Consider the following 18,258-nt stretch of genomic DNA (forward strand, 5'->3'; position numbering starts at 1 on the left):
AGTATAAGTCGCATTTATGGGGAAATGTATTTGATAAAACCCAACACCAAGAATAGACATTTGAAAGGCAATTTAAAATAAATAAAGAATAGTGAACAACAGGCTGAATAAGTGTACGTTATATGAGGCATAAATAACCAACTGAGAACGTGCCTGGTATGTTAACGTAACATATTATGGTAAGAGTCATTCAAATAACTATAACCTATAGAACATGCTATACGTTTACCAAACAATCTGTCACTCCTAATCGCTAAATCCCATGAAATCTTATACGTCTAGTCTCTTACGTGAATGAGCTAAATAATATTATTTGATATTTTACGGTAATGTGTTAATAATTTCACACATAAGTCGCTCCTTAGTATAAGTCGCACCCCTGGCCAAACTATGAAAAAAACTGCGACTTATAGTCCGAAAAATACGGTATTCAAATATATCTATTGAGCGTGTCTGTCTTCATGTACAGTAAATGCAGAATTTATGCTGATTATCAGAACGTCCACAATACTGGGAGGAGAAAATGCAAATGTATTCAACGCACACAGTGTGATTTGTCAAGACTAAAACTGTCCTGCGAAAGCCGTTGAAATGTGCATGTAAACTGAAAGTTGAACAGAAATGGCTGTGAGAAAGGAGGTGATCGGTCTATTTAACAATTTTATAGCTGCTGTATGACTAAAGGGGATAATTAAAAACATTATTCAATGCTGCATTTTGGTGTCTTTATGACGTACATTTTTTTATAATGCACTTTATGAAAAAACATCTTGCAATATGCATTTCCTTGCGTCTTGAACATTCCAGCGCATGCCTGCATTAATGCCAACGTCTCCCATGGGCAAAGCTTCAGTGCGCTAAAAAAATGGGTTCTGTTGTAGATCGCACCGTAGGACCGCCTTTAAAATGCCCAGAAAAGGTGATATATAACGGTTTGTAAAAAAGATTTCGAAACGCCACAGGTAAATAACTGTCTCCATGGTGAAAGCTGCATAGTACAGGCAAAAACTTCATTTAAATAGGGCGGTCTGCGCCATGTCCACCGATAGTAGAAGCAATTTTATAGTTTGTACACGCTATTTAGTTATTTGGCTCTTAGTAGATCAGGCACTATATGTAGTGAAATGTACAGACCATGGAAAACACACAGGTGGTTTCACATTTGATTAGTTAGCATCAATTACCAGTACCTACTTCACTTTTCCCTATCAGCCCAGCATGAGGAAACCTTTTATCACTCAATTGTCTCCTGATTAGAAGTGGTAAGAATCTATGCACTTAAGGCTAATCTCTCTAGAAAATGTTAATGTTGTGATTGTCAATCCATATTTGGGCACAATTCCTTGTCAAGCCCTTCAAACATATGTTCCTCGATATAGCTCAACGAGACATAAAATACATGGACTACTAATCCATCCTAAAGTCTCAATAAAGGCAGAAGGGCTTGTGGTGGCTGTCCAAGATAGGAACATGCAATTGCCTTTGTCTTTGATACATCAAGGTTAAACTCCCAGTGAACAACACGGAAGTCTATCCGATCTGGTTTCTGGGCAAAAACAAACAAACTGGCGCCTTTCAACCACCTCTGACCTTGTCAATGCGAGTCAGAAGTAAAGGAGTACAGATGATATGACAAATTCACTGTATAGAACACACAATGAGGGTTTTCAACGGAATTCTCCATCATTATACTCAGTCAAAGTAAACAAAAGGATCATTGCGCATCGGATTATGTTACAAGAGTAGACATTAATGAGCGGTGACAAGGAAAGTCAACAAATATACGGTACAATCCTTGTGGCTGTTTTGGGTGGATGATACATTTCGTTTAAGATTGTGTTTTTACTTAAAGCAAGGAAATGGCCAATCACAACAGACTGTTTTTTGCAAGAGGCAATCATTGTTTGGCAAATCATTTGGGCCAACGTATTACTTCCTGCTCCAGCTCACCTGTGATTAATAAGGACAAGTGATATATAAAATGAATATTGTTTAAAATGAGTCAACACCACGCTATTGAATATAAAACAGTGCATATATGTAAAAAGACAGATTGTTTTAATCACATAATCTGCAAATGTAATTTATCTAGTAAAGACTAATGTCTAAAATGTACACATTTAAAAAAAACAATAAACAAAACTATATAAGCGTAAGAAGATGGATGGATGATGGATGGATGGATATATATATATATATATATATATATATATATATATATATATATATATATATATATATATATATATATATATATATACATGGACGAAAAAGACATAGTACCGTAGCTCCAAAAGCCTCTAAAAATGACTATACACAATACGTTTTCATGGTTCCGCCATCGTGTAACATAAACGGCAAATATTTTAGGCGGACAGGTTTCTGATTACATTGTACAAGGTTTTGTGATGAACTAGTTGTATAACTTAGCCCAAGGGTGCAAAGTGATCCATTTGAGTCATTTGCTCGGTTTCGACTGAAGAACAAATCACATGTGACACGACCCCGGCTATTTAAGGTAAAGGTTATGGTCCACCAGTGGTTCTTTGAATGTTAGAACCTGTTACAATAATCAACCACACTGAAAAAATTGATTAGAGCTTCAAAGCCCAGGCTGTCTCACGGAACAGCAGAAATTCTATGGTGGGTCTCGGCGTGCAGAGGTCTGGTTTTCTCTCACGACTCAAACTTATGGCAGAATTTTTTAAGAAAACATGAAGCGGTTTTGAAAGCACACAACTGTAAGAGCCAACATTAATATGAAAACTTTTGAGGTTAACATAATTTTTTATTTTTTTAAACCATCCACAGTACAGTCTGTCGCTTGACGGGATCAACACATCAACTACAGTTTATGTAAATATCTACATTAATACAGTAAATAGCTTATAATACACTATATTGGTTTTAGCATCTTTATTGCACAAAGAGTATCAAATTGCTTCTCTTATCCTTTGATCCTCAGGGATCAATACTTGGACCACAATTGTTCAATCTTTATATAAACAACATTTGTAAAGTTACAAAGGACTTAAAGTTAATATTATTTGCAGATGATACAACTGTGTTTTGTTCAGAACAGAACACACAAAAGCTAATACAAATAATAACAGAAGAAATTAACAAATTAAAAATATGGTTTGACAAAAACAGACTATCTTTGAATCTCAGTAAAACTAAAATAATGCTATTTGGTAACAGTAGAAGGGAAAGTCAAACACACATACAAATAGACGGATTAGACATTGAAAGGGTAAAATAATACACATTTTTGATGATGAAATGCACTGGAAACCTCATGTAAAAAATATACAACATAAAGTAGGAAGAAACATGTCAATAATGAATAAAGCAAAACATGTTATGGACCAAAAATCACTTCATATCCTTTACAGCTCCCTAGTGTTACACTATCTGAGTTATTGTGTAGTAATATGGGGAAAAAACTACAAATGTGCGCTTCATTCACTAACTGTGTTACAAAAAAGATAAATTAGAATAAAACATAATGTTGGATATAGAGAACATACAAACCCTTTATTTATTGAATAACAAATATTGAAATTCAACGATTTGGTGGATTTGCAAACAGCTAAATTATGTACATAGCAAACTATAACCTGCTACCCAAGAATGTACAACAATTCTTCTCAACAAAAGAGGACAAATATAACCTTAGAGGAAAATCTAATTTAAAATATTTGTACGCTCGTACAACACTTAAAACCTTTAGCATATCCGTATGTGGAATTAAATTATGGAATGGATTAACCAAATAAATCAAACAATGCACCAATATGATTCAGTTTAAGAGACTGTTCAAACTAGTGTTCACAAAGTACACAGAACAAGAATTATGATGAACATCTTTTTTTTGTTTTGGATAGATTATGTATTTAACATTTGTTTACTTACTATGGTAAATTATTTATCTATTATGTATTTATTCACGGTTCTGTTACAGAGAACAAGGAAATGAGATAAAATTATCTGAAAATGGGTAGGATTAAATAAACTCATCTTTTTCCTACTCCTTTTCGGACGTGCTGTAATCAAACAACTGGAAATATGTGATGCATTACATTACATAGTATTCATGTTCGAAGTAAACTGAAACTGAACTGAACTGAATTTTTATGTACGCTATATAGATTTTGTTTTTTTATTTGAGAATTTTATTTATTGGATAATTATCTGCCAGCAGATTGTATTATTAAGGATGTCAAAGTTAACACGATAATGAGTTAACGCTACAGTAAATCTGTTTAACAGCACTATTTTTCTTGAAAAAGATTTGTCTAACGTAGACGTATTAAAGATAAAAACAGTTATTGTGATTAATTTCAAGTTAACGGACTTAAGTATTTTAATCCTTTGACAGCCCTCATTTTTTTAATGGTTCATTTCAACAATCACACGGCTAAGCCGTTTTATGTTTTGCATTTTGTGCCCTTACTGTACCGAAATTGAATCGGGACGTAACCTTAGAATCGAGGTATGGACTGAACTGCTAAAATTCTGTATTAAATGTTTTTTTTTCTATTATTATAATTCAGTAGTTAGAAGCTAGACGGCTGGATAGTAGATAATCACTGTAAAAGGTAAATTTTCAAAAAAATCACATGCATTTGGCAGTTAACTTTCATAAACTGTTTGTTCATTTAAATTGACTCACACCCTGTCAACAGAGAATAAAAGAGCTGTGTGGCCACAACACTGGAATTCCCTCTGAGCATCAGTAAATAAATACATGTTTGTAGCACTAATCATTAAACACTTCTCTATAGAATATTGCAGCACCACTGACTGATTTGACTTTGTGTAATGTGTGTTTCTACTTCTTTCCCAGACTTGTTTTTCCCTCACCAACAATCCAGCTAAGGAAAAAAGAGTGGGAGTTGAACTAGAATGTGGCATGTGTATATACATGTGATTTTACATGGACTCACACGCGATTAACCTCTCCAGCTTGCACATGACCAGTAATTGCATTAAGCTACAGTCATGGGCTGTTTGTTACAAGCCTGGCCATTCTGACTCTTTTGCTTACCGTATATTATAAGTTGCGCTAACAGCTAACCATGTTTTTTGGCAAACATCCATTGTTAGTTGTTTCTAAACTGATTAAAGTTTTAAAAAAATCAGAACTTCACTCACTCTCAATTTCACTACCTTTCTTCTAATGACGGCTAGTTTGAGTTAAAGTTAAAGTACCAATGATTGTCACACACACACTAGGTGTGGCGAAATTATTCTCTGCATTTGACCCATCACCCTTGATCACCCCCTGAGAGGTGAGGGGAGCAGTGGGCAGCAGTGGTGGCCTCGCCCGGGAATCATTTTTGGTGATTTAACCCCAAATTCCAACCCTTGATGCTGAGTGCCAAGCAGGGAGGTAATAGGTCCCATTTTTATAGTCTTTGGTATGACTCGGCCGGGGTTTGAACTCACAACCTACCGATCTCAGGGCGGACACTCTAACCACTAGGCCACAGAGTAGGTTATTGTATGATCATGGAGGCCAGTCAGTGCACGTTAGTAAATCTCACTCCCTTAAAACCTTCAGAGTTCCTGTTGGACACTGAGTTAATAGTGCAATGCCTTGCGCTCTCGAAGGACACAGGCAGGTGGTAGGACATGGGGGCTGATTACACTTGTAACGCAGATATTGTCCGTATGACAGTAAATCACCAGCTACCAGAAAGAGAATATTATTGCAGTGTCAGTCCATTCATGCAAATACTAAGCAAGATAACATTTCAGAGGTAGGTAGAGTTTCGTTTGAGTACACCTTTCCCTTCTCTTTTCCCTTAAAATCTCCTTAACACACACCTCTCAACCAGGTATTACATTTCCTCTTAAAGATTGTTTTGACAATATCATGGCTTTTTGTTCCAAGTAATATGGAGTCTGGCTGCCATGGTAACAGGTTGTTTAACCTTTAGTTCAACAAGCTGCTTAACTGCACAGCCTGAATGAGAAAAGCACAAAAAGAAAAAAAAAGGCAGAGGACGACACATTAAAGAGGCAGCTGCTGGGTCTCAGTTACCTTGGCATACTATGAATCTAGCTATGGCAACCAAATACCTTAAATCAAAGAGGACATATCAGTAGAAGAGCTAAATGACAGCAGCTGATGATTTACTTACAGGATGAGCTACCCCTGTGTATTGACTGACTTACCAAAATTATCAGCTGCAGTGCAGCATGAATCGAAGGATGGCATCAGAAATACATGAAGACAAGGAGAGAAGAAAAGTGAACGGAAAAGAGGCCACCACTAAACTCTGTCCTTAGGAAGTGTCTGGGCAGTGTAACATCAGACTACATGAAAAATTTCAATTACAAGTCTGCTGTTCGGGTTGTAGAATTCAAAGAATGACTGATGTAATGTTTTTAAAACCACAATCCAAACATCTCAAAACAAAGTGGAAGCAAATTTGGCATGACTCTTTTTATGGCATGTTTTTTTCCATGTACGTAGTAGGTGCATGTGTTTGGAGAACGTGGGCCAAGAGGACTGAGGAGCATAAACCCTACTGCCCTGTGCATGCTACCAAGTAAGGCAATGTTTAGCTGGACCAGATCTTCACAAATCTTCCATCAGTCAGAACAAAGTTTTTCTGCACAATTTACTGTAATCCTTATTTGTAAAATATGTATTCCAAAAAGGTTTCAAACTAAAATAAACTGTCTTTTACCTTTTTTTGCTTTCTTCTGAAGTTTTAGTGTGTCCGATGACTTTTTCTTGATCTCCTGTCGAGCTCTCTTATATTCTATTTCATACAAACATATTAAACAATTACAACTACATGTATTTGTGCAGTTACATACATTGTCATATCTACCTTTGGAATGGTCCTTATCCAAAGTGTTGATGCCTTTTTTCCACTCCTCCATTTGATCTTGGAGAGGGTTGATCAGAGCCTCCAGGAAGGTCCTGTTGAAACAAAATAAACAAAAATATGTAACTGGTTTCTGATCTGAGGATTAGGAGATTGTCTTGCGGTCTGATGTAAATCTTCCAAAATTGGTTTAATTTATGTTTAATTGCAACTTTAATTGCAACACCCTGTTTGTGTCTTTTTACGCATTGAAATCAGAAAGGACGTGCAATTCCGGAAGCCTGTGCAGATTTTCTATTTTTTTTACTGCCCGGTTTGCTTGTTATTTTTTTATCTGATCGATTATCGCTTTCCGTTGGTATTTTCTTTTGTTTATATTTGCCGGATCAAATTTCCGTCCCCGTTTATTGCATTTTTATTGGTCGTAAATTTTGATTCCGCGAAAGTTTTATCAATCACAAAAAATGCCTCAGGGGCTGTCAAAAGAAAGACTTCATGGTAAACACAATAATGTGAGTGTAAAGTCAACATTTTTAACTTCATCCTGTGCCATGCCTCCAGTAAATGAGTTGTTTTAGTCTTTGTGAGTACATGGAATATTCACTTTTATCTCTCGCTGGATCGACATTGTTCGAGGATGGAGACAGGCTAGCTGTTAGCTTCAAGCTAACCAGCACCCGACCAGACTCCTCCACCCCAAAAACATACTTTGCAGGTCAACAAATAGGGCAAATATGTGACTTTTGAAGTGTTAATGCACGAGAAGTGTTCAAAAGGAGTCTCTTGGAGAAGTGGCTGACAAGTTAGCAAGTGTCGCTCGCATCGCTGACAGTGACGTCATCACCGTCATTGTTTACTGAAGCAGAGATGCTGACTGGTAGCTGAGATAGGCTCCAGCGCCCCCCGCAACCCCGAAGGGAACAAGCGGTAGAAAATGGATGGATGGATGGGGATGCTGACTGTGAGTTGTGATAAACACGCATGCGTCGCCAGGCTCTGCTTTTTATCGATAGACTTATCAGATTAAATTTTTTATTATCTATAGCAGGGGCAGAGGTGGGTAGTAACGCGCTACATTTACTCCGTTACATCTACTTGAGTAACTTTTGGGATAAATTGTACTTCTAAGAGTAGTTTTAATGCAACTTACTTTTACTTTTACTTGAGTATATTTATAGAGAAGAAACGCTACTTTTACTCCGCTACTTTTACTCCGCTACTTTTATCTACATTCAGCTCGCTACTCGCTACTAATTTTTATAGATCTGTTAATGCACGCTTTGTTTGTTTTGGTCTGTCAGACAGACCTTCAAAGTGCCTGCGTTACTGGTGACGTTTCACTCCGTTCCACCAATAAAATGCAGTCACTAGTGACGTTTGACTCCGTTCCACCAATCAGATGCAGTCACTGGTGACGTTGGACCAATCAAACAGAGCCAGGCGGTCACATGACCTGACTTAAACAAGTTGAAAAACTTACTGGGGTGTTACCATTTAGTGGTCAATTGTACGGAATATGTACTGTACTGTGCAATCTACTAATACAAGTTTCAATCAATCAATCAAAAGTGTGAAGGAAAAAAGACACTTTTTTATTTCAAACGTACATCCCGTCACAAGCCTAAAGACTGACTGCACAGTTCCTGTCTTCACAATAAAAGTGCCGCTCCATCGCGCCTGCGCTTTCAAAATAAGAGTCTCCGAAAGCCAGCGCAAACAAGCTAGCAAGCTACGGAATTTGCCGCCAATGTATTTCTTGTAAAGTGTGTGAAAACGAATATGGAAGCTGGACAAATAAGATACCAAAAACCAACCACTTTCATGTGGTATTAGACAGAAAGGAGGAACTTTTTTTCTCCTGCATTTGAAAACGTGGACGTTAAGCACTGCTGTCTGATTACAATCAATGCAAGTCATCAGAATCAGGTAGTACACCAACTTATATTCTTGTCAACATGAAAGAAAGGAATCTATATGTGTTAAACATGCATGTATATTCATTAAAACACCTTTAACATGTAAACAAAAATGGCAAAATAAATAAATATAAATGATATACTGTATATATCAATGTATATGTATATATATATATATATATATATATATATGATATGTGTGTGTATGTTACTCATCAGTTACTCAGTACTTGAGTAGTTTTTTCACAACATACTTTTTACTTTTACTCAAGTAAATATTTGGGTGACTACTCATTACTTTTACTTGAGTAATAAATCTCTAAAGTAACAGTACTCTTACTTGAGTACAATTTCTGGCTACTCTAACCACCTCTGAGCAGGGGTGTCAAAAGTGTGGCCCGGAGGTCATTTGCGGCCCGCAGCTAATGTTTTAAAGGCCCACGGTATTCTAAAAACATAACAAAAGTGGAATAAAAAGCTTACCGTATTTTCCGCACCATTAGCCGCACCTAAAAACCACAAATTTACTCAAAAGCTGACAGTGCGGCTTTTAACCCGGTGCGCTTTATATATGGATAAATATTAAGATTCATTTTCATAAAGTTTCGATCTCGCAACTTAGATAAACAGCCGCCATCTTTTTTCCCGGTAGAACAGGAAGCGCTTCTTCTTCTACGCAAGCAACCGCCAAGGTAAGCACCCGCCCCCATAGAACAGGAAGCGCTTCTTCTTCTACTGTAAGCAACCACCCGCCCCCGGAAGAAGAAGAAAAAACGCGCGGATATCACCGTACGTTTCATTTCCTGTTTACATCTGTAAAGACCACAAAATGGCTCCTACTAAGCGACAAGGATCCGGTTCATGAAAAGACGCAATCTCTCCATCCGCACACGGATTACTACCGTATTTCACAGCAACTGATATTCCTGTGAACCGCACTGTGGAACGGGAGCACGTACGGTGAATATTCGCACCACAGGGAATGAGAAGTCATCCTTCACTGTGGTTCTAGCTTGCCATGCTAACTTCCACCCGTGGTGATATTCAAAAGGAAGACCTTGCCAAAAGAGACCTTTCCAGCCGGCGTCATCATAAAAGCTAACTCGAAGGGATGGATGAAGAAAAGATGAGCGAGTGGTTAAGGTAAGTTTAAGTTTACGCGAAGAGGCCGGGTGGCTTTTTTCACGCAGCTCTGTCCATGTTGATATACGTATGTTTGTGATTGCACATTTGCTACATTTTGGGAGTGAACAGAGTTGTTAGAACGCTGGTTTTTAATATATTATTAAAGTTTGACTGACCTATCTGACTGTTTTTTTGACATTCCTTTAGCGCAGTTAGATGCGGCTTACAACATGGGGCGGCTTATTGGTGGACAAAGTTTTGAAATATGCCGTTCATTGAAGGCGCGGCTTTTAACCCAGGGCGCCTTATGGTGCGGAAAATACGGTACAGGTGAAAATGTAATTTAGAAAAAGTTGCAATGTTGACTAAAAAAAACAAAGCTGTTTTTTTCTTTAAAACTGTCATTGCTCAAAACATAATTTTGAATCAAAATCAATGTTTTTATGAATTATTGACCTATCCAAGGCTCCGATTACTTCACATCAAATATTCCACTTTGAAAAATATTTTTTGTGGAAGGTTTTGCATATGTTGTGTGTTTGCAATAAAAAAAACAGTTTTCTTTGACAAAAAGGGCAGAAAACAAACAAACAAAAAAACAACAACTTGGAATTTATGGATAGATCTGAAGTTGATGTAGATTCTAGAGATTTAAGCTTTGAATAAATAATGTATGTATGCCCTGGCACACCATTATCATAATTTCATGACCGAAGCAAGAAACTTTTTACACTTTTATACTGAAATAAATACACCTTCAACTTATTAAATACAAATATAGAAAAACTACCGGCAGCGGTAAAGTTTAGATCCATCAAGGAAAGAAGAAAGTAAATTAATGTTTATAACTGAATAAATTTACACATGCATAAAAATGTGTTTACTTTTGTTTTTTGTTTTTTAATGAATTAAGTAACGTTTATGACAACCTTTTTTCAAAACACAATAGAGAATGTGAGATATAACAGGATAATGCATACATTTATCATTGGTTTTCAAAACGGTTACAAAAAAGTGGGAAAAATTTACTGTGGGATCCCATTTTTATGACTTGAAGGGGTCCCTTTGACCCCATTTTGAAAATTCCTAGCACCAACTCTGAATGATAATGCACAAGCTGAAAAGTCTTCAAATGTCGGACCTTCACTCTGCAGAACATTGGGCATTACAACCATTAGGTGTTTGCTCTCCTGGCTATCCAGTAAAGTTTAGTCTGTCAATCATTAACAGACGGGAGGTCGAGCAACAGTGTTTATATGCCAGTGTGTCACAGAGGGATGTTAGAAGCGTGTGCAGTCATATCCGTCAATCATTACCCAACTGTGTCATTCTTGAGACGTACATTTAGGAGTGTGTTAGAAAGCTGCAAGTGTTCGGCAGCTGCAAGCTTAGTGCATACGACTAAAATTAGACGGCACCTCCCTCTTGCAGACATTTCTCTGTTTGTCAGTTGGTGGGTGGTGCTCCCATCCGTGTACAGGCCCTGCTATGGAGATCCAAGAGGAATCTGCTGAAATGCCATCCGAAATTAGAGCCCCTTGTCTGGGTAATGTGTGTGTGTGAAAGGGAGACAGCTATGCTGTGTATGTGTAAGGGACTACGCTTAAACATTATAGATGCCTGTTGCCAGACGAATCGTCTCTTTCCCAGTAAAGAACTGCAGGGAGCATTCTCACACACAGGGGCCGCATGACATCAACTCTTGGCGGCTATAGCTGCGTCACATGTGCAAACACTTTCATTGGACGGCCACTGCAAGAGTCAAAGAACACCAATTGTGTCGAGTTACTACAGACTCCATGGCGGGAGGCTTGATCGTACATGCCTTACCCAGACAATCTTACATACCAAACAAGCAATGACCAAACCACTGCTTGGCATGCAAATAAATGTCAGTAGTGTGGTACTTGAGCAGTCAGAAAAATGGATGAGAAGTGCCACACACAGTCAGTTCCTTACATGGAGAACTGTTTGAATTTAGCTTCAATGCTGCGATGTCTCAAGCACATCCTGGTCAAAGCAGATCCAATGTCTCTGGTTCCTCCTGAAAGACAAAAATAGATAACATAATTAGAAGGGGGGTACAAATGGTGATTTTAAAGACATTTCTGACAAAGCCAGTGTTTAGTTTAAATAGAGATCAAGTGCACATGTTCCCTAAATCTTTTTTTTTTAAGTCAGGACTTCCACATGACTGACAAATCGGTGACATTATGCTTATAAGGCTTTAAAATTGATTGTAAAGGCATGGGTGATCTGGATTTCATAGATACGTTTTTGTTACGGACAATTTAGAAAATAAAAAAAACACACATTTTTCCCCCCTTTTTCTACGGCATACCTTTTGTTCCTAACAGCTTCCGTAGCAACAACATGGCTGCAACTGACAAAAAGCAGAAGCACAATGAACTTGTTCCTGCATCTACAGTAAGCGGGAGTAATGCCACTCTTCACGATGGAAAAAAGACCGCCCTACCCAACGAACTCCCGCTAAAAATCAGCTTTTTATAGTGGAATCATAATTCAAAGCACCACGAATGATAAGAATGGAGCAAAATTAAGAGCCATCACTGAAGTGGTCACTTTGCACATTTGCACATAAACAAAAGATAATGGAAAATGTCATCATCATGGAGGTTAGCACCTTTTGAGAGAAAAGAGGAAAATTGAGAAGAAAAAGAGGAACATTTCTATCTGCACAATGTGCTGCCAAACATACCCCAAAAGAAAATTTAAAAAATCAAGTTCCTGCAATTGGGTGCATTTCTACACTATATTTTACCTTTAGACTTATCCTCATCTACCAACCTTTGTTGGCTATCTTTTTGACACTTATATCTACGATGTAATGTACCACATAATTTAAAAACAATTTTTTTAGAAGATAATTTACTAACATTATTATCATTGAACATTTAATATAAAATTATATAACCTGCATGCAAAGAAAATGTTTCCCATCTGGGAACTCTATCCTGTAGCCACGCCAGTGTTGTGACCTCTATTTACAATTCGCCACATCAAAAATATAATTCTCGTGGCTACTCATAAATACTCTAAAACGACATCTGGTTTGGAACTTATAGTGTTCGAACTGTAATCATCCAAATATGATTAGCAGCAAGTGGACAGCAGTCATCGTTGTGGCTCGGAGAGCGAATGGAGGCAATAACAAGTAAGCTAGCTAGATGGTACGCTAACAAGCAAGCTTGTTTGTGTGCTCCTGATAGTCCCTCCATCTTGCAACTCAGTGCCTGCTCCTGAGGCCAGCGTTCAACAAATTGTGTTTGAATCATCTTTTTATTGATATGTCCTTGAAAAAAAATACTTGCTAATGTTTCTGAAAACGGTGCAGCTTTTAATGTGAATGTAGTCTCTTTCGCTTTAAACTACATTTTCTTTTTAAAGGAATGGGGTTAATTTTGAACTTTTTGAATAAATACAAGCAAAACTTGTTTCGAAATATTTCTGCACTTTGAAATTACGATTTTCTTCAAGGGAAAATAAATCACAAATCAAATTTTTTGTGAAAAAACAAACAAACTACGAATTTATTTTAAGGCCATATCACCAAACCCAACTTCTCATCATGTTAACCAGCCCATGGCCTATAAGTGGTCAATCTCTGGTCAATTAGATTCCAGAAATACAATTCTAAAACCTCCAGGACCCCAGACAAATGCAAATCGATGTGCAATTGCTATGTAAAATGTTATCAAAAATATTCTACATTCTTTAATTATTTGTAGGGGTGCATGGTAATTATTGGACTGATAAATGACGTCACACTGACCAATTGGATAACATAAAAACTGGCTGCAATAACCTATGGGGTTAGGTTAAACAAATCAGGGCACTTTTATCCTGTCGTAAACTTCCCCTGAGCTCACATTGTAAACAAACATGGCGTTACTAGTTACTTCGTTACTTGTTCAGAGGAAGACATTCTGCATGCCACCCACACCAAATGCCCTGCAAACACTCCACGAGGAGGGGGAAAAAAAGACCTGGCTTCAACACATCAAACCTAACCTAAAACGCCAGCATCACAGCGATGGTGCCACTGAAGCCTATGTATATTAGGGGGGTCAAAAAAAAAAGATTTTTGAATGAATCGCAATTCTTATTTGTAACGATTCATACTCGATTAAAAAAAAAATAAACGTGTATAATCATCCGGCCTCCGTCAGTCGTAACGACTATGGAAACTGCGCCAGTCCAGAGGTCAAGTTTAAACTCAGCAACAACGCCTGCTGTGGCTGATAAGTCCGATGTGGGAGAGGCAAACACGGCCGCATTTACTGCAGATGTAGCTGGAAGGCGCAACTGCAGGAGTGCTTGTCTTCCGCTTGGTTCTTTTTTCATTGGCTGTGGCATGGATCTTTTCCTCGCCAGTCTTCAGCTGATTATGAAGGACACTGCGCCATTTGCTGCGGTCAGCCGCTGCATCTTCCCAATGTTCAGTGTTTATGTCCAGGGCTTTCATGTCCCGCTTGCAGATATCTTTGAAGCGCAGTTTTGGCCGGCCAACAGATCTCTTGCCAGAGGCAAGTTCGCCATACAGGATGTCTTTTGAGATACGTCCATCCTCCATACGGCACACGTGGCCGAGCCAACGCAGCCTGTATTGTCTGAGCAGCGTGAACATGGTAGTAAGACCAGCGCGTTCAAGGACCTGGGCATTCGTCACCTTGTCACTCCAATGGATGCCGAGGATGCGGCGAAGGCAGCGCATGTGGAAGGTGTTCAGTTTGCGCTCCTGTTTGGAGTATGTTGTCCATGTTTCGCTGCCGTATAGAAGAGTGCTGACAATGCAGGCGTTGTACACCGCCATCTTGGTAGGAGTTGTCAGCTTCCGTTTCTCCCAGACGCGGGTCGTGAGGCGCCCTATGGGTTGTACTTGTATAGCGCTTTTCTACCTTCAAGGTACTCAAAGCGCTTTGACACTACTTCCACATTTACCCATTCACACACACATTCACACACTGATGGAGGGAGCTGCCATGCAAGGCGCTAACCAGCACCCATCAGGAGCAAGGGTGAAGTGTCTTGCTCAAGGACACAACGGACATGACGAGGTTGGTACTAGGTGGGGATTGAACCAGGGACCCTCGGGTCGCGCACGGCCACTCTTCCACTGCGCCACGCCGCCCCTAGGGTTGTGAGGCGCCCTAGGGTTGTGGCAGCTTTGCCGATACGTTTGTTGATCTCACCATCGAGGGACAGATTGTCACTGATGGTGGATCCCAGGTATGTGAATTGGTGTACGACTTCGAGTTGGTACTCATCAATTGTGATGGCTGGTGGAGTGTCCACTTCCTGACTCAGTAACGATTCATACTCGATTAAAAAATAAACAAACGTGTATATATATATATATATATATATATATATATATATATATATATCATACACAAGTGTCATTTTTCCTCTTGTAGACCCAGAAGCTGTCTTTTGGAAGACCTCAGGCTAGGCTACTATACAAAGACTCGATGTTGATTGACAGACTTTTTGTGTGGCTGCTCAGTATGACGTGCAAGTTTCTCTGTGGGACCCTGTCTGCATATCTTTATGTCTGTGTGACTTTGTGTCGGCATGGGGAGAAAGCAGGGGGCAATGTGCTCCTCCTGTAAGAGCTTGTGTGTTCGTGCACACATGTGAAGTGTGAAATCCTCCAGCAGATAAAATCATTCTTTTGTCAGCAATGTTCATGCCCCATGCCAAAAAACTCAACATAAATCAAACAGAGGTTGGAAACAACCAAAATAAAGCTTACTTATGAGGCTTGTCTGAACAGGTGATTATTAGAAACCTTTGATATTAGTCCAATTGAGAATATGGTCACAGTAATTATTAAACTCAATCCACTGATTTCATATCGTTAGCCTTTCCCTTTTTATTGCATGACAAGCAAAGGGTGTGGCTATTGACTGATACTACAGACTACAATAAAGACTTTAACGCTCCTGGTTGCACTTGTTACGTCACCCATCCCTCCCTCCCTTCCTGTCAGTCCCTTACCTACCAACCTTTCCCCAATCCATCGCTCACGGCTTCATCCTACCATCCATCTAGCCGTCACTAAATGGAATATTATTCTTGAGGGTGGGGCTGACAGATGTTAGACTACCACAGGGAGGCCATACGACCTCAGCAAGTGTTAGTTATGGCAAAAGCTTTTCATTGCGCAGTAATTGAGCAGCTCAAGTCTGCACTGTCAGGGGAAGAGTTTAGTTTCAATTGATAATGTATTTTTTACTACCACACCCGTACATCTGGATTTGATATGAAGCATATGAAAGGACCACAGTCGGCCATATGCTATTTACAAGATGACTTAACTTCGATATGTGTGATCGAGTTTCATCTGAATGGTTAGATTTACAGTTTTGGATTTGAAAATTACTTAAGCGTACATGTTTTAGGCATTTCCTGCTGACGTCAGCAGTCTACCATCCTCACAGCAGGTAGCTTGTCTATGTGGCTTCTGTAATGACTGCCAGTTACCATGGAAACAGCATGTGTGTATAGCTGTGCGTACTTAAGGGGGCAGGCAGTTAATATTTGGAATGCTGTTTATATGAGGATTTTGGTGGTCTTTGTTTTCAGTAAAGCAACTTTGCCACTGTCTATCATTTATTTGATACAACTGTAACACAAACACCATCTGATCTGTAATATACTAGGTACTAAGAACTAAGTACCGGTAAGCTATTTTGAGAAATATTTTCATTTCTCTTTAATCCACAATATGTGGTATGGTATCGTATGCTCTTTATTGTCATTGCACAAGTACAACGAAATTAAATTTTCACCGCAAACTCGTTGAAGATGTGCAATGTAAAAGACATTGATAGCAGGCTGGTGGCTAAATGTGGATGTTACAATGCTGTTTGTGGAAATTGTTGTGGCCTTTTCACGGTAAAGACAAGAGGCTGTATACACAACACATCATCTACTCTGTCTAACACCAAGTGACCTCTGATAGAAATAGCTACAGCTACAGTTGTCGGCCACACACACACTCTCACACACATTAATACAAACACACAGGCACAAGTGCCTCATCACCAGACAAGACCGACCCGCTGGTATATGTATGTATGTATGTACAGTAGAGTAGTTGGCTGTCAGGAGAAATAGCTGCAATGATACATGGTGTTTTGCAGGCTTGTAATTATACCTGCACCACTAAAAGTTAACCAGTTGGAAAGAAAACACACACACACACACACACACACACACACACACACACACACACACACACACACACACACACTCAAAAGCATGATAAGCCTCATTCTTGCATGCAAGTGTGCAATGGCGCTAAACAGATAAGTAAAAATAAAATAAAACCAAGTACAAACTACGCCACAGAAGGGTTTGCGTAATTTGGCTCACGTTCTTAGAGACTCAGAACGCTCACTGCCAACGTGATCTTGTGTGGCATTTAAGTAGGAGTTACCAAGTACTCTCTGTCAATGTCTTTCAACCTTCTGTATTGTTCTTAGGAATGTGACAGTGTTTTCAAGGATAACATGTATGTATGTGTCATTGTGTACTTTAAATGGAAAGCCTCTTAAACAACATGTTATACAATATAAATATATTTTAAAAAAATGCTTAGAGGCAGTGTTAGGTATGTAATGGCAGCATTGAGAACTTATTTAAGTACTTGTGTCTACTGTACAAAATTAACCTTCAGGCTGAGAGAATGTGACACACATTTAAAAATCAATAAAGTAGGACGCTATTGTGATAACACAAATCGATTGTTTATCATTCTATTCCATGAGCCTTGGATTTTAATTTCAATATATATTTTTCCCCACTGCATCATAGCATACAATAATGCAAGCTAGACTAAGATTGTTGCAAAAATATTTGATTTGACCTGTTTACTGAACACAGAGGTTGCCTTAATCCCAACACCGTGTACAGCAGCAGATGTTTGCTGTTAACTGTGGGCTAGTGGTTACACTGATAAGAGACTGAGCCCATACAGCTGGATTTAAACACATGCGCACGTACACTCATCCAGCTGGACTGAGGTACAGGGTCTGTTCACCAACTAATTCGAAAATAGGGCGTGGTGTGGCAGGGCAGCATGGACTAACAAGGGTCCCTACATCTTAAGGCAAGTTTAATTCAGGACTTTTAAATGCCAAACATATTGCTGAGTATTGTGGCCAAACAGCTCAATATTTGTTTCATCTGACACCACATGGACAAAGATAAGACCTTCTGGAGGAATGTTTTGTGGTCAGATGAAACAAAAATTTAGCTGTTTGGCCACAATAACCAGCAATATGTTTGGAAGAGAAAAGGTGAGGCCTTTAAAACCAGGAACACCATTCCTACCATCAAGGATG

At 38.7% G+C, this 18,258-nt stretch overlaps 1 protein-coding gene across 9 annotated transcripts in view; it reads right to left on the minus strand.

Moving 5' to 3' along the window:
- The window catches only part of LOC133598525 (protein MTSS 1-like), a 90,435-nt gene that overhangs the window by 18,067 nt on the left and 54,110 nt on the right, over positions 1 to 18,258 (minus strand). For all 9 annotated transcript variants that reach the window (XM_061951267.1, XM_061951243.1, XM_061951258.1 and 6 more), the window contains 3 exons: positions 11,846 to 11,930; positions 6,849 to 6,940; positions 6,702 to 6,776 (listed from right to left, as the gene is read on the minus strand). In XM_061951267.1, the coding sequence (XP_061807251.1) occupies positions 6,702 to 6,776; positions 6,849 to 6,940; positions 11,846 to 11,930 (252 nt within the window). The remainder of the gene's footprint in view (positions 1 to 6,701; positions 6,777 to 6,848; positions 6,941 to 11,845; positions 11,931 to 18,258) is intronic.

This window comes from Nerophis lumbriciformis, linkage group LG04 (genome assembly GCF_033978685.3).
Source record: "Nerophis lumbriciformis linkage group LG04, RoL_Nlum_v2.1, whole genome shotgun sequence".
Lineage (NCBI taxonomy): Eukaryota > Metazoa > Chordata > Actinopteri > Syngnathiformes > Syngnathidae > Nerophis > Nerophis lumbriciformis.